Source organism: Herpailurus yagouaroundi, unplaced genomic scaffold (genome assembly GCF_014898765.1).
Source record: "Herpailurus yagouaroundi ecotype Mexico unplaced genomic scaffold, PumYag 188, whole genome shotgun sequence".
In the NCBI taxonomy this organism is placed as follows: domain Eukaryota; kingdom Metazoa; phylum Chordata; class Mammalia; order Carnivora; family Felidae; genus Herpailurus; species Herpailurus yagouaroundi.
In genome coordinates this window covers 12789250-12815327 of record NW_024412419.1, presented here as the reverse complement: position 1 = coordinate 12815327, position 26078 = coordinate 12789250, and the positions used below count along the sequence as shown (strand labels likewise).

At 42.1% G+C, this 26078-nt stretch overlaps 1 protein-coding gene across 4 annotated transcripts in view; it reads left to right on the top strand.

Annotated features, from left to right (window-relative positions):
• CYRIA (CYFIP related Rac1 interactor A) overlaps positions 1–26078 on the top strand; it is a 108139-nt gene that overhangs the window by 60426 nt on the left and 21635 nt on the right. For 3 of the 4 annotated variants that reach the window (XM_040496121.1, XM_040496119.1, XM_040496120.1), the window contains one exon: positions 15403–15482. In XM_040496121.1, the coding sequence (XP_040352055.1) occupies positions 15413–15482 (70 nt within the window). In that variant the 5' untranslated portion in view covers positions 15403–15412. Of the gene's footprint in view, positions 1–3751; positions 3941–15402; positions 15483–26078 lie in introns of those variants that run through there. The other variant, XM_040496122.1, reaches the window with a different exon arrangement.

Here is a 26078-nt window from a genome sequence, read left to right as displayed (position 1 = left end):
TGGGCTCTTGTATGATTAATAGCCATGCGAATGAGCTTGCAGCAGCCGTTCAGCACCCGGCTTCACCTCTTCACGGAGACGGTGGTCTGAGTAGGCTTTCTTCCCTTGCCCCAAAGCAGCAGTGCAGTATTTATTGCTGAAAGGGAAATGACTTGTTTGCACTGTGGCTGCAGTTTTTGCCATGCGAGACAGGAGGTGCAGAAACTAGTATTTGTTGTCAGGGGCTGATTGCATGCCAGATACTACACTAGCTACGTAATCTGCATATCTTACTCAATAGCAACATTGTAAAGGAAGTATTATGATTTGCATTTTACAGACGAGGAAAAGTCAGATTCAGAAGAGTAGAACGACTTGCCCAAGGTGTCCAGAGCTCATGCTATTCCCATTAAATGACTCCCTTTCTTCTTCAGTGTGGTCTCTTGGTCCACACACTTGAAGATGCCTTTCCTCATCCCGTTGGGCTGCTCATACACTGGAATTGGTGATTTTAAAACAGATGAGGAGTTGCCATTCCTGGGCTTTGGTGTGTTTCTAGTACCTCCTGGAATTATATGCAAAAAAAAAAAAAAAAAAAAATGTGAGTCTGTGGATGTGTGCATTTTTCTGAAAAGGCTGATTTTCATCAGATTCTCAAAGTCATCTGTGACCATAAAACAACAGAGTCAAGCACCCCAAAATACTTCTATTTTGGGAAATGCTTATTTTCTCTGACCTCTTCCTGTTACCATGACTATTTTCTCTGTTCAGTTTATTCACAACTGATATCTTACTGTTGCTATGCGGTGACTACTCATCTAACGCTTCCGATCCATTTTGGTAGACATCAATGAAGAGGGCCGTGTGCTGGACCCATGTTTGGTGCTCAGTGGGGAGGAGTCAGGGGGGATAAAGTGAAATGGGTGACATTCTGAAAATGAAGAAGACAGCCCTTGAAAAGAATTCACAGCAAAGGTGGTTCATTCAGCTTGGAAATCCAGATAGGAGGTTTCTGGGAGAAAATGCTATTTGATTTGGGTACTGAAAGACAGACAGAACATCTGGAGGCAGAGGAGAGGGGAAGGGCATTCCAGGCAAAGGGAATAGCACAAGCAAAACAACAACAACAAAAACAACCCAGAAGGAAGAAGGGGGCCAGAGCTGTTGGTACTGTCCAGATTCTGGTGTGACCAAAGTACCGAGTGTTCAAAGTTGCTGAAACTTGAAAAGAGAGCTTTGGGTCAGATTTTATGGCCCTGAATACCATGTAAAAAAATTGTCCTCCTCTTAATTTGACAGCCAGCTTGGAAACGTTTATGCTAAACCGTGCCTTCCTTCTACCCAGCTAACCCCAGGGAAGAGCCAGGTCTCCCAGTGCTCAGCAAACCCACCCGACCGCCCCTTCCCTGTCCAGCCTGTGTTGATGGTCCTCATCACGTGCTTGGGGTTCAAGCCAGGGATTTTATTTGAGAACGTTAGTTTGATCTGCCATGAAGAATACGTTGAAATCCAGCTGGTTGCTCACTTCAGAAACTGGAAACAAAAGCAGAACCACTCCCGCCTCCGACATTTCAAGGGAGCTTTGCAGCCCCTGCGATGTCCTCAATGCTTGAGATGAAATGGAGCGTGCCAACCTCCCTGGACTTCAAATTCTTAGGTTTTTAGTATGTGAAATGTTTTTTGTTGGTCTTTTTGGTACTTACATAATTTTTGACATCCCACATCCCCACCCCCCCCCCAGATAAATTTGACCTGGGATGTAAAACCCCTAATGTTTTGACCTGTCAATTCCAAATGTCACCTTTGGTACACAGGTGGACCCCAGTTTAGGAAAACTCAGCATCTGAAAATCTAGACCTACGAATCAAGTCAACCCACGGCCCTGGGGTGGGTGGGATTCTTCAGGGGCCTTCACTTCCCAGAAGAATTCTTTTCAATAACACCTCCCTGTGCCTCAACACGCTAGGTCATATTTCAGCTACCACCCGACAGTGAACTATGGAGGCAAAGAAACTTCAAGCACAAATGTGGGATACAGCTGCCCATGGAATGAAAACCAGGCAGAGACAAGGGGAAAGCTTTTTTTTTTTTTTCTTAGTGTTATATTGTAAGATAACAGAAATGGAAGAGATTTAATTCAGCAGCATTGATCCTGCACACGGCATTTCCTATAACATGCTCAGAGACTGGTACATGATCTCAGGTGCTTGGAGTATCTGGGGTTGCATTCGAGGGGGTGAGAGAGGTGGAGATAGTGACTGTCGGCCATACCGAAGCAAAGAGAAGGCATGGAGAGGGGTGGATCTCGGGGAGATGGGAGAGTGAAGTGGATAGAGTTTGGTGAGAGAATGGATCTGTGGAGTATAGTAGATGGGGAAGTCTCAGATGACACTCAGGTTTCTGGCTCATATAATTAGTTGAATGATGATGTCTTTTATTGAACAAAGGAGGGGGGAGGATATTTGGGAAAGATCTTAACCTCTCCCTCCGAATCACTATGCTTTCAGGAAATCCATTTAGATTTACGGGCGTGGAGTTGAGGAGGGAGGTCCAGTGTGGGGCCGGAGGTTGAGAAGTCTTCAGCATATGGGCGGAAGTTGGGAGTCGGGAGGGTCCCACCTGAGAGGAGGGAAAAACGTGTGAAGAAAGACAACTGGAGGCCAACACTTAAAGGTTACATGGAGGAACTGGAAACATGAGAAGGAATATTCAGGGAGAAGAGAGAGGAACAGAGACCCTCCAGGATCTTCTCTGCAGCTCCTCCCTCTGACGAAGGGGTTGCCGGGCCCCTGTTGACCCACTTACCTAAGAAGGAATTCTGGGAAAATGGAGATTGGTAATCCAAGAGAACTGCCAATGTTTAATCTAAAACACTGATGGTCAGAACCGCCCAAGTTTGGGGTAACTTCTTGGTGTTTTGGTGTTTCCTTTTGGTTTCTAGGCTGAACTGAGGCCAACCCAGAGAGGGGGAATAAATAACTTGCCCAGAGAAAGGCATTTCCAAGACTAGAGCTCAGTCCCTAAGCTGCTGGCTCTGCAGGGAGTCACTTTCCTTTTGAAATTAGGCAGAACTGGCCTGGGTGGGCTGAGACTGTCAGCCCTCCTTCGAGCTAAGGGACAGGCTGACCAACCAGTTTGCTCATAACCGTGTTCTTGATTTCACAAGTGAAAGGGAACAAATTCACTAATGATTTCCCAGTGGTGGGCCGGTCCAGCGCAAAGCCCCAGCTTGATTGTTTCCATATTCGCTACCATTTGAAACTGGGGGGGGCATGCTGACTGGCATCCCTAAAAAAGAATTGGATTTTGCCCTCATTTCTTGGAGGCTTTTTGCTGCTATAATATTGATGTTTACGGGGAAATTAGCTATGATGAGGTAATAGTCTATTTTAGAAAACTGAACTCAGATATCGAAAGGGCTATTTTAAACCTGCACTTAATCGTTCGGTTCCATAATGGTCTCTTGGCTTTTTTTTTTTTTTTTTTTTTTTTTTTGAGAATTCCCACGGATTGCCTTACAACTGGACGCTAGCAGTTTGAATTCCCTGGGGAACGCCAAGCCCTTTTGAGGGACACCATGGTATTAATGATCGATGAGAATATTCAAGGCATTTTCCCATTTGAGTGCCATTACTTGTAGTGTTAAAACGTTTTGAAAACACATTTTAGCCATTAACTCATTTTTATTGTCAGATGAAAGTGCTTTAATAGACTCACTCTACTTCAGTTTTCCTCCTTCGGCTCGGAATGAAATCATCTGTTGGATTCTTGGCAACCCATTCGGCAACACAACAGAGAACCTTATGACTTCATCATTACAGAAGCAGCAGATGGGGGAGCGCCTTGCAGCCCAGCCCAGCGATCTAAAATCGCTAACCTGGCTTAGCAGATTTCAGCTCCCGGAATTTATAAGCTGAGCCAACATCATTCCATCGGGGCATTTTTCCCTCCAGCAAAACAGGTGCTTATTTCGTTTAGGCAGCGTACCTGGATTTTAGTTGAGAAGTTATTTTTTTAAGCCCCCTCTTTTGTATCTGATACATTACAGGCTGATGGTTAACCGGTCTTGCTTATAATTCAAAGCCGTCAAGTTGTGGAAAAGCAGTACGTACGGGAGAGGGCTCTGGGGCTACCAGAGAAAGGGTGTGTGAGCTGTATGAATAGCAGACTCTCAGAGCTGCACTCTCCTCCTGGGACATCTCTCTGGATGCCGCTGGTGGTTCATGGAAGGCAAGCCAAAGGGGTTGTTTGCTTTGCAGGGCGGTGTGGGGAGTCCGCAGGCCTCTGGTGTCACTGGCAGCGACTGCCATCCTGATTGTTGTCATGATTTCTGCAGCTCTGAACCTTGTTGATCAGGCTGGAAGGTACATTGTCTTAATAGCCCTCCTAAAGACGGACAGTCTCCGGAAACATTCCCAAAGCCAGAACTGGCCTGCTTTTCTCAGTTCTGCTTAGAGAAATCTCAGGGCACTACTGCGGTTAGGAAGTTACACTCCTGGGAAAACTGGTAAGACTTATGGCAAGGCTGGTAGCAGGATCCAGCCGGAGGCACTGGCCTGAGGGCGGAGAGCAGGTTCCCCTTGGAGCTCTGCTTCCTAGCCTGAGCAAGTAACTGACCAGGTTAGCAGCTCCTAGATTTTTGAATTTCGTCACCAGTAAAATTTAGAAAGCTTTACCTTTCTGCGTGGCCCAAGACATGCACTTTAGTTTTTCTTATTTTGCCCTTGACTCATTGATGCCTTGGAACCGCTGGGCAGAGCAGTTTTAAGGATTTCTTATTTTTTCAGGGCCACCCGTGGGCCGGGCCCTGTGCTAAGTGCTGGGGACACAGTAAGGTGTAAACATGGCCCTGCCCCAGAAGACCTTGCATCAAGAGAGATAAGGGAACAGGCATCAATCACAGTCCAGGCTGGAGGACACCGTGATATGGTCATCACAGCATGTTAGGTGAGCAGAGAGAGGCAGAGCTCACTCAAGTGGGTGGGTTTTCCTTTACCTGAGGTCAGGCCAAAGAGTCGGGAGAAGTCAGGGGACTCCTGAAGGCTCTGGTTTCCAAACTCGTACTTGAAAGGGAATTCCAGGGAGGCCCTTGCCAAGGACCAGTGCTTAGCGGTCAGACGGAATTGGATGCCAGACCCCGCTCTGCTCCTTGTGGTCTTGAGCAAGTCTCTAAGTCTTTAAGATTATTCCTTTATCTCTAAAAATTGAGATAATAACAATTCCTCCCTCATGTGTGGCTGTAAAATTTAAGATATGGTGATACATGAGAAGCCGTCATCACTATGGCCTGCAAAGCATTAAGAAATGCTGGTTGCCATTGTAATTGTAAACAGAAGGAGGAACATGTGCAAGGGCCCTGAGGCACTAGAGAGCGGGGCTCCTTTAGAGAAGGGCAGGGTGTCAGTGGAGTCAAGGGTCCTGGGATGGGGAGGAAGATAGGGGCCAGGGGCCAGGTGTCTCTGTGCCCGGGGCATGTTACCTGGGTGCGCTATTCCCTGTAGGCACTGCGGGGCAGTGGAAGCATATTAAGCAAGGAAGTAACATAATCAGATTTGTGTTTAGAAAGAGGGCTCTGCCAGTCGTATGGAGATGAATGGAAGGGTAACAAGACTGGCGTCGGGAAGATCGGTTTGGGAGCTGTTTCTGGATGCAGGTAGGTTCTGCTCTGCTGAGGGTCTGAAGTAAGACAACCAAGGTAGAGACAGAAAGACGTGCACAGTTTTATGAAGCGTCTGGCGGTGTCCTTGTTAGGTAACTGATTAGCATGTTCTGGTGAGACCTGATGAGCATGGAACAGGAATCCTCCAGTGGCAACAATACACTGAGCTGTACTTTTTATGTCGTAAAGAATGGATTTAGGGGTGACTGGGTGGCTCAGTCAGTTAGGCTTCCGACTTCAGCTCAGGTCATGATCTTGCAGTTTGTGAGTTCGAGCCCCGCATCAGGCTCTGTGCTGACAGCTTGGATCCTGGAGCCTGCTTCGGATTCTGTGTCTCCCTCTCTCTCTCTCTCTCTCTCTCTCTGCCCCTCAATGGCTCACGCTCTCTGTCTCTGTCTCTCTGTCTCTCAAAAACAAACATTAAAAAAATTAAAACAAAAAAAAAAAGAAGAATGGATTTGATGTCCCATTTACTCTTTGTTTGGGTAGATAGAGCGTGAGACTGAGAGGCAGGACATCTCCATTCTGGACCCTTCTTTGGCCCAAATGTATTGTGTGTCTTTTGTGTGTAACAAAAAAGTGCTTTTTTGTTAAGTAAGAGCTTTAAAAAGATGATCCCGGTTCTAATGTAGAATGTATTGTGAAGACATTTGGGATTATGGATCAGGAAGTCCAGAATCCAACTGGAAGACATTGGGAAAGATACTTTCTATACCTGACCCGTGAGTTCTGATCTGTAAAACGGGTCCAATAATACCTTTTCTACATTTAACACATGCTCATGGTGAGGATGAATGTGGCCAGACGCATCTTTGACAAAGATGTGATGTTATATAAATATGTCATTGTTGTGTTCATGATTGGTCTGTGGATTACATGCTATGTTGCAGAAAAATATTAAGATCGACTAGAACTTCTTATTCCCCCAAATACTGATTTATAAAGAATCAAAGTCTTTGATTTATTAATATCTTTGTACCAAGGATGCTAAGTATTGTCGATTCTTGAAGGTATTGGCTCACTTAAAATGCTAACAGAACCTATCCCTTCTGATAGAGGTGTTGGGTATTTATCATCTTAGACCCTGAAGAAAAACATTAGAAAATAAAACTGTGTAGGACTACTGTTTGATCTATTTTTTTTCTCATCTTCTATTCTTTATTGATCAAGGTGGTCTTGGCTTAGGAATTCTCTTTTCAGATAGTCATAGCTACTAAAGAAATCTCCCAAGTGCCTATTCATGAAGATTGGTATTGAAGTTCTGCTGTATGCAGGGAACAGTCAGCATTCACACTGATGCTTGCACCCTGTGCTCGAGTCCTTTGTTATGTCTTATAATAAACAAATTAATTTCCTCACAAACTATGGCCACGTTTTTTAAAAGCAAGCTCAGATTGGTTTTATTTGGTTTTACACTCTGGGAATACAGCTAATACTATTATTCAGTATTTTTTCTTCCAAATAAAAACAGAGTTCCAAATTAAAAAAAAAAAAAAAACACGTGTGTGTGTGTGTGTGTGTGTGTGTGTGTGTGTGTTAGCAGAGAACTGTTTTTCCAGATGGTCATTGTTTTCCACTGAGCAGGCTTAGAGCTAAGTCCCGTGGAAGTGGTTTTGTAGTCGTAGAACACACCATGTGCACATCCCAAATTGTCACCCTTGGGAGATGAGAGCCTCCCTTGGGAGGAACGTGAGGGCCATCTCTACAGGCACTGTTAACACACCTAGAGTGACTGGAGAAACACCCTCCTCCTTCGAGACCATTTGGGGAAAAAGTAGGAAAGCACCCACTTCAAAATTATACACCAGTAACAGAACCTTGAGGAATCAGACTTCTGTACTGGGAAGACTTGCTGAGTCACCATCCAGCTTGTGACTTTTGTTCTCCTCTCCTCTCTAAACCCCCTTCCCCCCACCCTCCCCCACACACCCCCAGCTGGAGAGCTTCTCTGGGCCAGTCCAGATCCGAAGGGTTGCCCTTGGGGCAGCTCACTTCTTTTGTGCCAGCTTCTCAGGGAGACTCCACCCCCTGCGGTGTTCAGTTCCCTCCCTGTCTACACCAGTGAGTGGTGCTAGTGTGGAACAGGCCACTTTGCAATGGAAGGGAGCAGAAGCAGTAGACCCTCTTCCAAAAAAAGAAAGCGCATGTGTACAATAACAGCCCATCCTGCGTGCACTTTCCACAGATCGTGGCCTCCCAGGGTCCCCAGACGGAGACCTCCCGGGGGTCTGAAGTTCCAGGTCTTCTGCCATGGGGAAAAGAGCATAGACTTCAGGGTCCCAGACTCTCTCTTTGATTCTCCTGTAGTCCTCAGGAAGATGCTTTAACCGCCCGAGCCTCTTTTTCTTCCAATAAACGTACAGATAATGACAGCCAGCCGAAGGGTTGCTGGGAGGTTTGAGTGAACTAAAGTGTGCGAGAGCTCAAACATAGTGCCAGGCACACAGTGGGCACTCAACGAAACGTGGATTTCTTGGGGGCGTCTAGGTGGCTCAGTCTGTTAAGCGTCCGACTTCAGCTCCGGTCATGATCTTGAAGTTTGTGAGTTGGAGCCCCAAGTCAGGCTCTGTGCCGACAGCTCAGAGCCTGGAGCCTCTTCAGATTCTGTGACTTCCTCTTCCTCTGCCCCCTCCCTTCCTCGCACTCTGTCACACGTGCTCTCTCTCTCTCTCTTTCAAAAACAAACATTAAAAAAAATTTTTTTTAAACTGTGGATGTTCTTGTCCCTCCTAGGTATAATAATGTAATAAAAAGCTATAGTGTCTCTGACTGGTTCTTAAGATGTACCAAGTACATAGTGTTACTTTCACATTCAGTTAACATTTCTGAGCACCTACCACTTATCAGAAATTTGTTATGTGCTTCCTGGGTAGATCACATTCTTAAGTCGGTTACGGTCTCCCTGCCCAATAGAATGGGCATCCCCTGAGTACTGAGGCCACGCCTTCCATTATTGCGTACCTCACCCGCACGTGTCCTGTGTATTGAGGGCGTTTAACAAGTCATTGACCGTTTCCCTCAGGTCATTAGTAAAGGTGGCTTTTTTTTTATTTTAAAAAACAAAGGGGGAAAAAGAAACTTCCCACCGAACTGCTGTCAGAGTCCCTTGTCTTGGAATAGGAGTTCGCCTTTTCCTTCTTTTTCGATAAGTCACTATCATAGAATCAGTGTTGAGGAAGGCTAACACTGGAGGGAACCAAGCCTCCTGGGACTGAGCGGGCAGGAATCCTAACGTCCTCTCCTTTAAACTGCTGGCAAATCTGCGTGTCACCCCTTTGTCCTTCGGCATTCCATTTCTTGTCCGTGGAGGTGTTTCGTAAGCCACTTTGGTGTGTCGTTAGATGTTCGTGTTTTCCTTAAACTTCCTGCTATATTTATGAAATGGGACACAGTCATAGACATAACCATTTGGCTAACATTTGCAATTTTCAAGGATTTTTCTAGCATTTACTAAAAGAGTGACCTACTTATGCCTACTTTCAAAAGCGTTTGTGTATGCTTGGAATTTTTGTGATGGAAATAGGTAATGATCTATAGAGTTATCGCAAGACCCCAGCCTCAAATTATTACCGACTTACATAAATATTGGTTTTCTGAGAATTTGGGGGTTTTTAATAAGTGTTTATATATTTTTTAATCAGTTTCTACATGTAATCTGAATACTCCTAAATTTTCTACTTCTAGAAAATATATCTTCCTCCTATGTATGTTTTGAAGATGAAATAAGAAGAATCTATCTAAAATACAATGTTCAGCATGTAGAAAAGTATCTTAAAGTGCTAGCTTTTAATGCCTTTCCATCTTGGTCTGGTGATAGTGAAAGCTTTTTGCAATCCATGAAGAAACATGGATTGGGGCACCTGGGTGGCTCAGTCGGTTAAGTCTCTGACTCTGGATTTCAGCTCAGGTCATGATCTCACAGTTTGTGAGTTTGAGCCTCACAGAGACAGCAGCCTGGAGCCTGCTTGGGATTCTTTCTCTCCCTCTCTGGGATTCTCTCTCTCCCTGTCTCTCTGTCCCTCTCTCACTCAGGCTCTCTTTCTCTCTCAAAATAAATAAATAAACTTAAGAAAGAAAGAAAGAAACGATTAATCTTCCAAGACCAAACATGAAGGATGAAGAAAAATCCACCTTATTTGAGTCCGGGGACATTGCATTTCTTTGATTCTCTGCATATCTTAAGCCATAACATGAGTTGTAATGCTGAATAATGGTAACTAATATTTGCATGGCATTTTACAGTTATATGCAATGTTTTCACACCCATTTTATTTAGTCCTTGCAAGAACGTTGCACAGAAGATACTATTATAGGACTGTCGTGCAGATGAGGACCCCAGGTCTCACAGCCAAAATGACTTGCTCCGGAAAAATGGGAGAATTGGATGGTTCTTTATGTTTGTGCAGCTTTTTCAACTTTTTCTGTGTCATCTCCTTCATCTACTCCTTACACTATATATCTTTTGAGACCATCCGTTGGCCGTGTTGTTCTTTTGACTTACTCTGCTTCAGATGCTCAATACTATGTCTTACTCTTTGTCAGTAAATCTCAGCTTGCAATGCCATGGGAAAACAGGTCCAGCCAATAGCTAAGGCCAACATGCCAAGGACCCAGTGAAGCAGATACCCATACATCTTTGCTTTGGTAGGGAAGGGACAGTCCTAGAAAATCCAGCCATGGAAGAAGACTCATGTCTCTAAGAGTAAAAGGCCATCCAGAGTGGTAACTGATGGAAAGAGAACCACCTTCCGATGGTATTCTCCAAAAGCAGGAGACATCCCAAGTAAAAGAGTCAGAGAGCGTATTTGCAGGACCCACCCCTTCATAAGTACTTATCCAACTGGTATGTCCTTTTCCTTTCTCTTCATCTGATAGCCAAGACCTTGGACTCTTCCCTTGCTGCCCCCCTGCCAGACTCTCCTTGCAGAAATGAATTCAGATCTCACAACACTCAGGTGCACACTGTGGCTATAGCAAGTCCCAGGAGGACTTTACTTTAAGATGATCTTTGAAGATGTTAAAGGAGTTGTGTGTGTGTGTGTGTGTGTGTGTGTGTGTGTGTGTGTGATTAAAGTCTAAACCTCACAATGCAGACAACATTCTATTTTCAGTAATAAAAACGCTCTAGACCTTATTGCTTCATCTCTTTTGTGCCTGGAATCCCTTGTACCATCCTCCTTTGTGACTTCAGTTTCTATTATTTTAGTACTTTAGCATATATGGTTTATGATATACTTCTCTCCTTCAAACTGGGTTCTCCTCCCCCTCTTATATTACTGGGGAGACCTGTCATACTTGAACTTACATAAACAGCATAGAAACCACCAAGAATCATCATCAGAATCATCATCCTTGTTTTAAGGGACTCGGGTTATGGCTCTCCTACAAGACCCAGAGCACCTGCTGCGTTTCTCTCTTCTCTCTGGCATATGTCCCCACACTGTTGGGGAGAATGACAAGTAGCTGGCATCCCTTGGACAGACTCAGCAGCAGGACACATTAGAACTGTAGCCATGGAGTTAACCAAATACAACGTGGAAACCAGAGTCCGCGCTTTCTCATCAGCCCCGTACTGCCCACCAAGCTTCCCTGCCTGCCACCCGTTTGGCCGCAAAACCTCTTCTGTACCCACGGGAGCCCTGAGACCTGGCTTCTCCCCAGACATGACTTCCTCTGTCTACTCTTAGCCATAGGAAACTTCTCTTTGTCTCAACTGTCTCTTAGCTATGATCAGTTTTTCCTTTTTTCTTTTTAATAAAAAAAAAAAATAGAAGTAGAACAAGAAGCTCTACTTCTTTAGCATAACCCATTTGTTTTTATTTTCCGGACACCAAATCTTGAAAGAGAACATTTTTCTCCTTTGCTTTGGCCGGCCCGCAGAAGCTCAGGTCCAAATTGAACACTTGTCTCCAGTAAACATGAAGACTTTATGGCCCAGATGACCTATAATTCACATACTACTTGCTCTTTATCTTCCTGTTCCACTTTTATTTCTTTCTTCTCCCCACTTGTGCTATGTAAGTATTTGCATTTTCTAATAGTGTGTAATAACTTATCTTATGTTCTTTTTTCTTTTTTTTTTATAATTTTTTTTTCAACGTTTATTTATTTTTGGGACAGAGAGAGACAGAGCATGAACGGGGGAGGGGCAGAGAGAGAGGGAGACACAGAATCGGAAACAGGCTCCAGGCTCTGAGCCATCAGCCCAGAGCCTGACGCGGGGCTCGAACTCACGGACCTTGAGATCGTGACCTGGCTGAAGTCGGACGCTTAACCGACTGCGCCACCCAGGCGCCCCTGTCTTATGTTCTTTTATGGAACAAGATGAAATATTAAAAATAAAAATAAAAAAATATTAAAAATAATTAAAAATTAAAAAATATTAAAAATAAAAATATTAAAAATAAAAAATAAAAATTAAAAAATATTAAAAATAAAATATTAAAAATAATAAAAATATTAAAAATAATATTAAAAATATTAAAAATATTAAAAATAAACATCGTATTAATGAAACCATCTCATTAGTAACGCGCTGCATAGCAATGGATTTTGTATGCACAGAGGAGCTCTTTGCAAAGAGCAGTCACTGCCATGAAGGTCATGGCTGGGGCTGTGGTGCAAGCCCCATGGGTGAAGATCCCTTCCAAGTGGATCCTGGGGTCTCTTCTCAGTGACTGTCTGTGTGATGTTAACTCACTTTGTAGACCTTAAGCCAGCATACACTTCTGTGGGTTCTTGTTGACCTTGAAGAGGAATAGAAATCCTCAAATCGTTCTGTGCTTATTCAAAGAGTGTGTATTGAATTGCAGCTTTCATAGGACTGCACTTGACCCCTAATACTACATAATGTTCCACAGTCATTGTTGTAGACATTTCCTGTTTGGGGTATGAAACATCTAGAATATTGGGAGTTCCTTAATTGACCCCAGTTGATGTTAGAATCATGTTCCAAAATGTTTGACTACATGAGCCAACCAGCTTAAATAACATCTTTTATTCTTTTGAACATCTAGAATTCTGTAGCCAGGTGATATTTGATTGTATCTCCACATGTATTCCTTTCAGGCTGTTGCTAATTTCAAAGGATTGACATATTTCCCACCCAGGTAGTCTGACAGTAGAATCATGCACAAGACAGAGTTTTAGGAGGCAGCTAAATCCATTCAGGTCTCTTGCGACACATTAATAGCACAAAACCAGGAAAATCAAGAATGTTTAACTTCCATTAAGGCATTTTATGTGGAAGCTGGGACTGCTATTAAACTGTAGAATCATCTTACTATCAGAAGTGTCTCCAGGTCTGAAGTGGAACTGTTCATTAAGCTGGAAACAGATTCTTTCCAAGAGACCCCAGGAGGGCTTGTGAATGTTGCTCAGCAGTAGGAATGGACTATACCAGTTCTGAGCTTCTGAATTTGGCAGGATCTACCTCATACAGGGCTTTTGCTCAAAGGTATCTTAAAAAGAAGTGTACATGGGAGGAAGAGAAAAATGACAGAAAGAATAAGGAAGATTCTTTTTGGAAGAGCAAAGCATGGTGTTTGCTTCCCAGTGTGTGCATACACGTGTGTGTATGTGTGTGCACCCACGTGTATGTGCATGCCCAGATATTCATATACCACGAGATGGGAAGTCTAAGAAGTATCTTGTCCAACCTTCTGCCCAACACATAATTCATTTTTGCAATATTTTTGCAGGCTGGTAGAACACATTTCACTTAAACACCACCAGTTACAGGAACTTCACTATTTCACAAGGCAAAGCCCTCAATGCTCAGACAACTCTAATGTTTTGTTTTTCATGACTCTGAATGAAGATCTTCTTCAATTATTTCTTCAGTGACCCAGCTCTCTTCCCTAGAGCTGCATGCAACCTATTAATCCACCTTCCATAGGATAATCCTAAATAAGTATTTGAAGGCTGTTGTAATCATCATAATGATTATGGTGGTATCATCATCATCATTATTAACACTGGTAGTACATAACATTTCTTGAGCACTTCCTGTACGTGATGTGCTAAGCATTTTATATTTTTATCTCACTAATCTTCAAGACTCAATGAAATAGATAACATTTCACTAATTTTATTTTATTTTGAGAGAGAGAGAGAGAGAGAGAGAGAGAGAATGAGTGAGGGAGGGACAGAGAGAGAGGGAGAGAGAGAATCCCAAGCAGGCTCCATACTCAATGGTAAGCCCTATGTGGGGTCTCATGACTCTGAGATCATGACCTGAGCCGAGATCAAGAGTTGGAGGCTTAACCAACTGAGCCACCTAAGTGCCCTGAAATTGATAAATTTCAAAAACTCATTTTACGGATGAGAAAACTGAGGTTTGGAGAAGTAAGGCAGCTTGCCCTGGGTAACAGAACTAGGATGGAAATCAGGCTTCCCCAGGCTCTTTTCTAGCTCCACATTAGTGACCTATACTGTGGATGATGTGTGCAGGTGTTTTTTCATGGGAGGATTATGGGGACTAGACTACCACCTTCTGCATCCAAGGGAACTTCTGGCTGCATACTGTCTCACTCAAAGCATTCTCCTCTCATCACATCTTTCTTACAGTGGTGTATTTTTAGGAATTCCTGTGTCAGCATAAGCACTGTTGGAAGCCCTGTGCAGAGAAAACTGCAGCCTTGCGGTTTTCTTTTACTGGTCCAATGATTTTTCAAGTTGATCCTTTACAAACTGAGGTGTCTGAGTCGTGAGTTAGAGAAATGCCTTCCAAAGAGCACAGCATCCAGCATCAAACTGTAGCTCCGTGAGTAGGTGCCGAATGATTGAATGGACCAGTGGCCTCCTGAAGAAAATAGTTTAACGTCTAGAGCTGAGAGAAGTAGAAATTTTGTGTTCTACCTCAATAATAACTATTTCCCTATTCCTTCTTTTTTTAGGTTGGGATTGCAAATATGTATCAAATTCGTATTTCTCTGCTGGTTTGATTCACCCATGCAATTATGCTATAATTTCATTGAAAATAACTTTTTGGATTAATATGAATACCTTTTCATGTTTACACTTCATGAAGTACCCAATCTTGTTACCACGGAAATGTCAAATTATGAGAGCTTCTGACTTTCCAGCTAGTTGCACCTCTGGGAAATCTGGCCTCCTCCACAGGCCATGAGGGGTCTCCGGAGCTGTAAATCTGTGTTTTCTAAACTCCTTTCTCCAGAAATTTTAAGAAACTGACCTTTCTGGAAAGATATTTTAATAATGCTCTTGTTGTGCTTGTCCATTAACATGGTATGTTCTCACATCAGTGGAAAGGAAACAAAGCAGTGCTGAAGTATTAACTGTAAAGATTCAAGGACTTGGTGAAGGGCAAAGGTAAACCCATAAATACACCTAAGCCCTGCCTCCTATAACTAAAGTACCTGATTCTTAGAATAGAGTATTCTTTGGTTAATTGTCACTATTATGAATGAGACCCAAGATACAAGTGTATTCTTCAGAGACAACTTGTGACGCTCTTCTCACTGTCATACTTTATATGTTTTACACTGGATATCCCTAACTTCTGGAGAGCCAGGACCTCACAGATGTTTATCCTACCCTGATTCAGGAAGGAGTTGCTAAGTTACTAGTCATCTGGTGTGGAGATATTTTATATCAGATGCAGCTATTGGAAGTCCAGAGTGATGTACACAAATTAGTAAAATATGTCCAACCCTTTAAGAAGTCTATTTTTTTTTCTTTAAAAAAAAAAAGTCTATTTTTCATCCTTTTAATGGTATTTGGTTTTGTATTGCCTCTCCTAGGTTTGCTGGGATGGGAAACCTGCTCAAAGTCCTTACCAGAGAAATTGAAAACTATCCACATTTTTTCCTGGATTTTGAAAGTAAGTTCCAAAAATCAAATGATAATGACGGGAACCTTTTACTTTCTTAATAGCTTGTTGATAGAGAAGTTATAACATAAAGATTTTAGATGATACTTAAATCCAGATGTTACCGTTCGTTCTTTCTGAGTCTTCAAAGATCATTTTATTTCTTTCTTTTCCTGTTATTTTTTTAAGAAACCTAATAGGAAAAATTTGTAATGTATGTAGGGTTTTCTTGGATTTTACAACCAGTCAGCTTTCATCAGCTAGCATCAGTCATCATCATGTATTTTTCTTAATAATTTTTATGAAATGCTATGTCATATTCTAAAGAAAAATAGTATGTATATAACTTATGTAGATTAATATCACAAATATCACTAGACACAAAAAAATTTATAGAACTAGAAAATAGGCTTACAGATTATTTTTGAGTCATCTCTGTTTTTTTATGTTATTTGATTGCACAAAACTATTTCAAAATTTTGAGATACCCCCCTTTAATTTGAAGGTTATGTTTCTTTTATGAAAAATTTATTTTTTTTTCTAAAGTAAAGTGGCTTGTGCATTATGACTGAATAAACATGGAGGCTATTATTCTTATCTTGTTTATTTTCTTGGTTGAATATATTTTCAAATGAGTGACACATTCATGTTTTATCAACTAAGCTTATGGTTCCACCTTCGCTCCTGTATTCCCCCTTTTCTAAATTACAATTCTACAATAGCAAGAACATTAAATGTTCCTATTCCCAGTGTTCACTGTTTGTTGCAAACTTTAATTTGCTTTAAACTTTAAGTTTTTGAGTATCTACTTAGATCAAAAAATAAGTCAGAATTTCATGGCATATATATTAAACTTGCTGACAGAGATTTTCTAAGTAAATGTTAGAAGACCCGTTCAAGATACAGTAAAGCAAAAGATGACTGCTCCCTAGATATGCCTTTGCCGAATCTTTCGTGAGTATAAAATAGCTACTTGGAAAGGAAAAGTACTCCCAAGACTCATGGGTCCTAAAAAAAGTGTTGAATCTAGATTATATTCCATGAAGATATCTCACTTCTTATTTAACTCATTTTGCTGGTATCGTTGCTTGGATGGTTTGGTTGGTTTTGATTGGGTTGGGCTGGGTTCTGTTGGACTGGTTGAGCTGGGTTGAGTTGGGTTGGCTTGTGCTTGGCTAGGTGGCATAGGTGGCCAGCAGTGTAGGTGGGAACTCAACAATAGAGTGATTTGACGCATTGAAAGGAATGGGCTTTTTTACTGGTGTAACTTTCGCAACTCCCATATACATATCTTTGTTGTTGTTACTATTGTTGTTAAAATGAAAATTTATTAGTCACTTTAAAGAATTTTACAAGATAAGTCACCTCTTATCCTACCCCCTCGTATTACTACTTGCATGTTTAGTTGATTCCTTCCACTTCTTGTCACACGCATTTTACACTGTTGCAACTAGCATGTACGAAGTCAAAAACAGACGTGGAGGTAAAATACCCCATTCACTGAAAACTTGGGGGGCATATGAACACCTAAGGTAGTCAAATGTCTGCACTTTTTTTTTTTTTTGAAGCTCTGAATTCTACACACATCTGCACATGCTGCTTATAATTGCCTACCAGGTTCAGTGGCCCCCATTTGTCTATTTACCTGTTTTTGGATTCTTGGCTTTCTGTGCTTTTATAAAGAGTAGTTTTGAGTTCCTTGTCAAGTCTAATTTTAAAAGCCTTCCAAGTGATAAAATAAAAATCTTCAGGGATTTATGGGGCGCCTGGGTGGCGCAGCCGGTTAAGCGTCCGACTTCAGCCAGGTCACGATCTCGCGGTCTGTGAGTTCGAGCCCCGCGTCAGGCTCTGGGCTGATGGCTCGGAGCCTGGAGCCTGTTTCCGATGCTGTGTCTCCCTCTCTCTCTGCCCCTCCCCCGTTCATGCTCTGTTTCTCTCTGTCCCAAAAATAAATAAAAAACGTTGAAAAAAAATTAAAAAAAAAAAATCTTCAGGGATTTAAAGCACTGGTTTTCAAAGGGTGTTCTCTGGAGTACCAGAGTTCTGAGGTTATTCCTCAGGGGATCCCCAGCCCCTGGCTATAGCAGAGGGACTGCTCTCCTTCTTTCTTATGACCCAGTAGTCTGGTCTGCTCAGTCTTGTAGTTTGAAGAGTTCCTTAGCTTTTTCTTATTTTTAAAAAGGTCATGGTGGCTAAAACAAAAACAAAAACAAAAACATTTAAACATCCTGAATTTTGATAGTGGCTTATGGTACTGAAACTCAATTTGTAGATATGTTAATAATTTCTTCAACAAGGAACATGTAGAATAGGTTCTCATGCCTTGTGGCTCATTAGGACTAGAGCAATAGTATTTAAGGAAAATATAAAACTATCAATTTATAGAAAATATATAAACTATTTATTTCCTCATCAATCCCAAGGAGAAGGTTAACAGTATTTCACTGAGACTCTAAAAAGATAAATAACTGGACAGAAGTCAATAGTGAAGGTGACTTCACTATGAAGATGGGAACGTGAACACAGGTTTCTGGCTTTTATCCTCCTTAAGTGCTTATCACAAGCAACCTCCATTTCTGACTAGGGAAGGACATCTTATTTCTCTGCGAACCAAGACATCTCATGGAAAAAATACTTTTTTCTTAATCCTGAAAACCCTATTTCCTAACGGTGATTTTCAAAACAGAATGATGATGGACCAGAAGGGTAGGAAAGGTCAGCTGTGGTCATGATTTTTCTTTAAGTCTGTAGATTTCAGCTCAACTCAGTAGTGGTATGTGGAATATGGGTACAAGCATCCATGTAAGGCAGACAATGTCAGAGAGACAGAGCTAAACAAGGACAGTCATTGCCTAATGGAGTCTGAGGCTACTTTGCAGATAATATCAGCCCATAGTTCAAGACAAGATAAAATAAGGGGCTTAAGGGCACACCACACCCTGGGAGTAAAGAAGGAGAAAAAGAATGCATCTGGTTTCAGGAAACGGAAGACTACGGAAGGAACTAGAGAAGTCTTCCAGCAAAAGGTGGCCTTTGGAATGGGTTTTAAAGAATGAGTGATTTTTCTATGGGCATACAGGGAGAAGAGTTTTCCAACAGTGGAAATAGGGATAGGAATGGAAAGGGCATGTTTGAAGAACAAGAAGCCCAATTTAGAGAGAATAGCACGTGCTTGCTGAAAGGAAATGTGGGCAGAAAGGGAAGGCTGGCTTGGGCTAGACCACAGGGGTTGCAGAAGCTCAGGGCTAACAGTCCGTAATCGGGTCTGTGATTGGGTTTGTCCTCAAAACGCATAGCTGAGGGGAGCTGGGTTGCTCAGTCGGTTGAGCGTCTGACTTCATCTCAGGTCATGATCTCACAGCTCCTGATTTCGAGCCCTGCATCGGGCTCTGTGCTGATGGCTCGGAGCCTGGAGCCCACTTCAGATTCTGTGTCTCCCTCTGTCTCTTCCCCTCCCCTGCTCATACTCCGTCTCTCTCCTTCAAAATAAATAAACATTAAAACAAGATTAAAAAACAAAACCAAAAAAGAATAGCTGAACTCCCTGAGGGAAAACTAGAAAGCAACAAGAGCACGGCAGGCAGGAATGTTAGGTGTACTCATGCTTCAAGGGAGGTTGATTAAGTTGGAGGACTTTTCCTGGAAAAGAGGAAAAAGAGATTACACTATTAAGGAAGGAGAACATCTCACTAAGCCGAGACTAAACTAGGCCTGGACCCTACCGCTCAGGTTTGCAACCCAGCACTTAGCCCCATGGAACACTGATCGCCAAACAAAGCCTCAGTAACAGATGCTGGCCCTGTGAAGGAACGGAATAGAACACGTTAGACTGAGGCAGTCAGGAGATCACAGACAGTAAAGAAGGAGGGAACGTAAGTGGATTCACATGTTGCAGAGTAGTCAGGATGGATAAGGCTTGGAAAGGGAATGGCAAGTTGGGCAGTGACTACCCCACTACTAGTGGCCCCTGGAAAAACAGATTCAAGAGTTATTCCTTTGAGTATAGAGGCTGGATTGCAAACAGTTAAGGAGAAAGAAGGGGAGGGAGGAAGGAAGGCCAAACAGCATGTAGCAACAGCTTAAATGAATTTGGCACCTCTACTTTGAGTGTTGAATATCCTTTTTGAAGTCAGTGATGGAATATAATTGAACTGGGTCAAATAGATATAATTAAGCTGGGTCAAAATATAATACAAAATTAGACACATCTGTCCCAAGGTTTTCTAGTTGTGTAGATTTAATTTAAATTCTTGTCTGACCTTTGCAGTGAGTTCTATACCCTTTGCTCACATTTCTACACAACCACTTAACATCTTTTTTATTGTTTTATTTTTCAACCCACTACTTTTTTTTTCCCCCTTTTCCATCTCTACTGTCATATTTCCATTTCTTCTTTGAAGGCTGGGAGACAGAGGGGGAGTAAAATGCAACCTAATCTTGCATGAGTGACGGTTTGGGAGACACTGTACAGAAGACGTATGCCTGAAGGTCTGTTGATGATTGTTCAATTGAATCCACTCGTTAATGGCACCCAAAGTGGGCAGCAGACATTAGCCTTTCAGCGAAATCGTTCCAGTGATTCCCGGACTGAAATGATCATTAGAAACATCTGGTAGATATGGTTTTTACATAGTGGTCTGAAAGTCTCCCAAAATTCTGATTCAGTGGCCTAGTTCCAGGGATCTGCTTTTGCCCACATCTCCCAGGTGGTTCTGATGATTAACCAGTTTGGGAACCACATTTAACTAATGCATCCAAATGAGGCATTAACTCACCCTCGGGTTTGGGACAGGGGATGTAACCAAGCAACCTTTCCAAGATCCAGAGCTGAGGTCTCCAGAACTGGTCACAGAAAACTCCTTTTAGTTCTCGTTGCCCTGTTTTTCCCTTGCCACATAGGCAGTAGAGAGTTAGCCGTTAATCACACCTATGACTCTAGAATGGCACACTTCTTCAGTCCTTCATACAGTATCTGCCTTGGAGTGGAAGGTCTCTAAGACAGGTCAAAGTTCAAGTAGACTAAAATCTATGCGAAGTCACCTTGCTTCAAAGACACTCTGTTTCAGTAAACAACTTGATCTACCAAAATATTCCATGGGGATTGAGTCGATGTTTCTCCAAAGATAAACAAATGACAGATAAGCACAGGAAAAAAAACATTCACTAGCCAAGAGGGAAAGGCAAATCAAAACCACGAGATAGCACTTCACCAGAGAGAGAGTAGAAAGTGTTGATGAGTGGGGCGCCTGGGTGCCTCAGTTGGTTGAGCTTCTGACTCTAGATTTCAGCTCAGGTCACAATTTCACAATTTCATGAATTACAGCCCAGCATTGGGCTGTGAAGTTTGTTTGAGATTCTCCCTCTCTCTCTGCACCTTCCCCACTTGCACTCTCTCTGTCTCTCTCAAAATAAATAAAAGTGTTGGTGAGGCTGTGAAAAAATTGGAACCCTCATACACTGCTGGTGTGAATGGAAAATGGTACAGATGGCTTGGAAAACAGTTTAGCATTTCCTCAAACACTAAACATAACGTTACCCTATCACCCAATGATTCCACTCCTAGGTATATACCCAAGAGAAATGTATCCACACAGAAATTTGTACATAAATATTCATAGTAACATTATTTATAATAGCCAAAAAGTGGAAACAACCCAAGCACTCATCAAATCATGAATGGGCGAATAAACTGTGATGTGTCCATTCACTTAAATATTCTTTTTTTTTTTTTAATTTTTTTTTCACCATTTTATTTTATTTTTGGGACAGAGAGAGACAGAGCATGAACGGGGGAGGGGCAGAGAGAGAGAGAGACACAGAATCGGAAACAGGCTCCAGGCTCTGAGCCATCAGCCCAGAGCCTGACGTGGGGCTCGAACTCACGGACCGCGAGATCGTGACCTGGCTGAAGTCGGACGCTTAACTGACTGCGCCACCCAGGCGCCCCACTTAAATATTCTTAAGCAATAAAAAGTAAAGTACTGATAGATGGATATATTGAAATAATTATGCTAAGTTAAAAAAAAACAGTTACAAAAGAGCACATATTGCATAATTCCATTTATGTGGGATGTCTAGATTAGGCAAATCTACAGAGATAAAAAGTTCATTAGTGCTTGTCTGGACCTGGGGGTGTTGGGAAGAAATGGGGAATTGCTAATGGGTTCAAAGTTTCTTGAGAAATAAAGAAAATGTTTTAAAATTAATGATGTCGGTGGTCGTACAACAATGGCAATATACTAAACATCACTAAAATGTATACTTGGAATGAGTAAATTATATCACGATAAAGCTGTTACAATAATAATAATAATAATAATAAGCATCTTTTGGAAAATCTGATTTCTTGCTTCTGGTTAATTCTGAAGCCATTCCATCTGCTCAGAATAGATAACTTCTCTTCTTTGCCTGACTGTTCCACTTTTTAACAGTTATTTTTATTGAGGCATAATTTATATGCACTGAAATGCACAAGTCTTAAGTGTATATTTCAGTCAATTTTGACAAATACCACACTCTGTCAAGACAGGGTGTTTCACTCCAGAGAGTTCCAGTATGCCTCTTCTCTGACAATCCCCTGCCCCTGACAAACACCCAGAAACAACTACCGGTCAGATCTGATTTCTATCTCGAAGATTAATTTACCTAATCTATAAGGTCTTGGACTTCATATAAATGGAATTATACAATCTATGCTTTTTTGTATCTTCTTCTCCTTCAACATAATATTTTTGCTATCCAACCATGTTATTACGTGATGCTAATTTGTTCCCCCTTTTTGCTAAATACTCTTGTTGTAGGAGAGTCTGTGTGTTCATTCCCTGTTGATGAACACCTAGACTGCTTCCAGATTTGGGCTACTATGACTAAACATGCTGTGAACGTTCTTGTAGAATCTTCGTGGGCATCATTTCTCTTGTATTACCATACCTAAGAGTAGATTTGCCGGGTCAGTTCTATGCAACTTTTCAAGACAGTGTCAGATATTTTTCCGAATGGGATGTACTCATTTCCATTCTTGCCAGCAGCTTAGTCTTCAGACGTTCCACACCTTCCCCAACACTTAGTATCCTCAACCTTTTCCTTTTAGCTAGTCTAGTGGTTGTGGGATGTTTTCTCGCTTGTGGTTCTAATTTGCATTTCCATGGTAACTGATAATGTTGAACCTTTTTCACATGCTTATGGAATATTTGCTTAGCGTTTTTAGACCATATTGACCACTTAGGTCTTCTTCCCATTTTTAATGAGTTTCTTTTTCTTTGTATCAATAAACTGTGGGATTTCCTTACATCTGGATACCTATCATCTGGGAGTTAATCGCTTGCAAATGTTTTCACTCATTCAGGGCCTCGTTTCTTTATTTTCTTGACTTTGTGTGAACAGAAGTTTTAAATTTTGATGAAGTGTGATTGAAGATTGTTTTCTTTTGTATGAAGGACACGCTATATCCTTTTTAAGAAATCATGGCCTACCCGACGGGCCTAAAGATATTCTACTGCTTCCTTCTGGAAGTTCTAGAAACTTAAGCTTTAAATTAGGTCAGTCGCCAGTCTTGAACTAATTTGTGTGTATTTTGTGAGAGAGGTTTATTTTTTTTCGTGTGTTATCAGCTTTTTCTAGCACAAGTAGATTGCTTGAATGCCCTTATCAGAAATCAGTTAACTGTAATGTTTGGGCCTTCTCTTCTCTCTTATTGCTTTACTGATCCTTTTCACTAATTAATACCCAAATATAACAAATAATAAGTCTCAAAGTCAAGAAGAGTAAGTCCTTCAGGTTTGTTGTTCTTTTTCAAGATTGCCTTGACTACTCTAGCTCCCTTACTTTTCTAAATAAACTTTAAATTAAGTTTTCAATTCTTACAAAATAATCTTGCTGAGATACTGATTATAATGATATTAATTTTTTTTAATGTTTATTTACTTTCGAGAGCGAGACAGAGAGAGACAGAGACAGAGCATGAGCAGAGGAGGGGCAGAGAGAGAGAGGGAGACACAGAATCCAAAGCAGGCTCCAGGCTCTGAGCTGTCAGCACAGAGCCCAGTGTGGGGCTCAAACTCACGAACCAAGAGATAATGACCCGAGCCATGTGGGATGCTTGGTCAGCATGGGACGCTTAACCGGCAGAGCTACCCAGGCGCCCCTGACTATTATGGTATTAAATCCATAGATCAATTTGAGGTGAATTGACATCTAGATGATATTGATTCTCTTACCTAGGAGTATGGTATATCTTTCCATTTGTTTAGATATTCTTTAATTTCACTCAGCAGTATTTTATAGTTACTAGAGCTCTTGCATACCTTTTGTTAAGTGTATCTTCAAGCATTTTATATTTTGACCGTAACAGCTTTTTTATGCTTATGGTGTGTATGGCGTATGCTTCCCCATCTGATCTGTGCCTTCACCTTCACAGTGTGCTTCTTGTCAACAACAAAAGCTAGTTGGCTCTAGCTGTCCATCCATGCTGATAATATCTACCTTTTCATTGGGGTCAGCAGCCCATTTACATTTAATTAATGTTTGTACTTGAGCCTGTCTTGATGTTGATTTCTATTTGTTCTATTTGCTCTTTGTTTTTCTCGGAATCTTTTCAAACATGATTGATGAAATAGAATAATTTCGGTACTCTCATTTATCTTCTCTGTTGGCTTTTTAGTTCTGCCTCTTAGGGCTTGTTGTAGAGATTATAATATACATCTTTAAGTTACTGCAATCTGTCTTCAAAATGTCTTCTTCATTTCATAAAGAATTCAATAATCTTGTCACAGCATATCCGATCACCCTCTCTCCACCCTTGTGCCTTTTATGTTTTGCTTCGACATCTGCTATGCACTCCCCACTTGCCATGTGTGGTGGTGGTGTTTTTCCTTATATTTTAAACTCTCAATAGTGTGTGTGTGTGTGTGTGTGTGTGCACGCGCACACGTGCACATATGTGTGTGCACGCACGTGTGTGTGCGTAATTTAAATAGATCTTTTGTATTGACTGACATATTTACTTGTTCCGGCGCCCTCCAATTCCTTCTTACATAACTAGGTGTCTTTGCTTTCATTTCACTTCAGCATGAAGAACTTCCCAGCAGAGAAGATTTGGATGGTATCTTATGTTTCTATCACTGCATATCCGGTGTCCAGCAGAGAGCTGGGCCTGAAGTCTAAGCTTAGGAACTTTGATTTTTTTTTTTTATTGATGCTAATTCAGTAATTATATGCGGCGCATCTCCTGCGTCAGGAGGAACAAGAGGAGTGGGGATGAGATCTTAGGAGGCAGAGAGGCGTGGAGGGATGACATAGGGCATATAAATATAGGAACATTGGGAGAACATGCCCGCTTCTTCAAAAACTATTATAATTTTCCTGAGGAGAGAAGATGCAGATGCACTGGATAGACAGTAATAGGACAGGTCATACAGAAACCTACCTGGAAGAATGGAGAGCAGGTGACGGGCCAGCCAAAAGAGAAAATACAGGAAGTCTCGGGCTGAGCTGCAGAAATGTTTCTTGGCAGGCGGTAACTGAGAAATGATTTTCTTAGAAGACAAACCCACCTTTAAGAGCATACCAAGAGCAATAACAGTGGTCATGGGGTGGGGGTGGGGGTGGGGGTAGTTGGGAAGGCAATTCTAAAGCCTCCGAACCATTATACTCTCAGAAAGGCTCTGAATATTTTGCTCTATTGGGACTATGGTCTCCTACTTTTCAAAACGAGGAGGGATGTCAGATTAGCTGCTCATCTGTGATGATTTTGCTGATGCAGGCTACCCCCTGCCACTACTGAGCTCTTGTTTCACATCTCCATCTCTGGTACCCTCACTTCTGCTAAGGCTGTTCAGAAGAGGCTAGATAATTTGGGGAGAGGAAAGGGGGGAAGATAGGAGATGTTCCTGGTCACTTTAAAAGCGAAGCAAGCAAACAAAAACCAACAGAGCAGACCTAGAAAGCAATTTATTTATGCCAACATAGAAATCCGGTCATTCAATTCATGAAATCTCTAGCACTTTTGCTTTTTAAATTTTTTTTTTCAACGTTTATTTATTTTTGGGACAGAGAGAGACAGAGCATGAATGGGGGAGGGGCAGAGAGAGAGGGAGACACAGAATCGGAAACAGGCTCCAGGCTCTGAGCCACCAGCCCAGAGCCCGATGCGGGGCTCAAACTCGCGGACCGCGAGATCGTGACCTGGCTGAAGTCGGATGCTTAACCGACTGCGCCACCCAGGCGCCCCAGCTCTTTTGCTTTTTAAATGCTTTATATCTTTGTCAGCATCCTTCTGCGCGTCTGCAGGTCATAATCCCAACAAGACCAGTTAGAGAGGGGACAGGGCTTTTGTCAATGTCCTTCCTTTTACCAAGAAGTAACCTGAGAACCAGAAAGATGAACTGATTGGCCCTGAGGTCTCATATGCAGTGAGTGGCGAAAGTGACAGTAGGAACTAAGGCTCAAAAATCTCTGTCCTCTGAGTTCCCTCCTCCTGTGACATCACAGGGGTCCCACTGCATGGAGCTGAAGTAGATGAGCCTTCAAGCTTCAACCCTTCCTGCTTTATACAGGACCTCATCGGAAATTCCGTAGGAGAGGGCTCTGGGCTCTGGTGCCGGACGACTA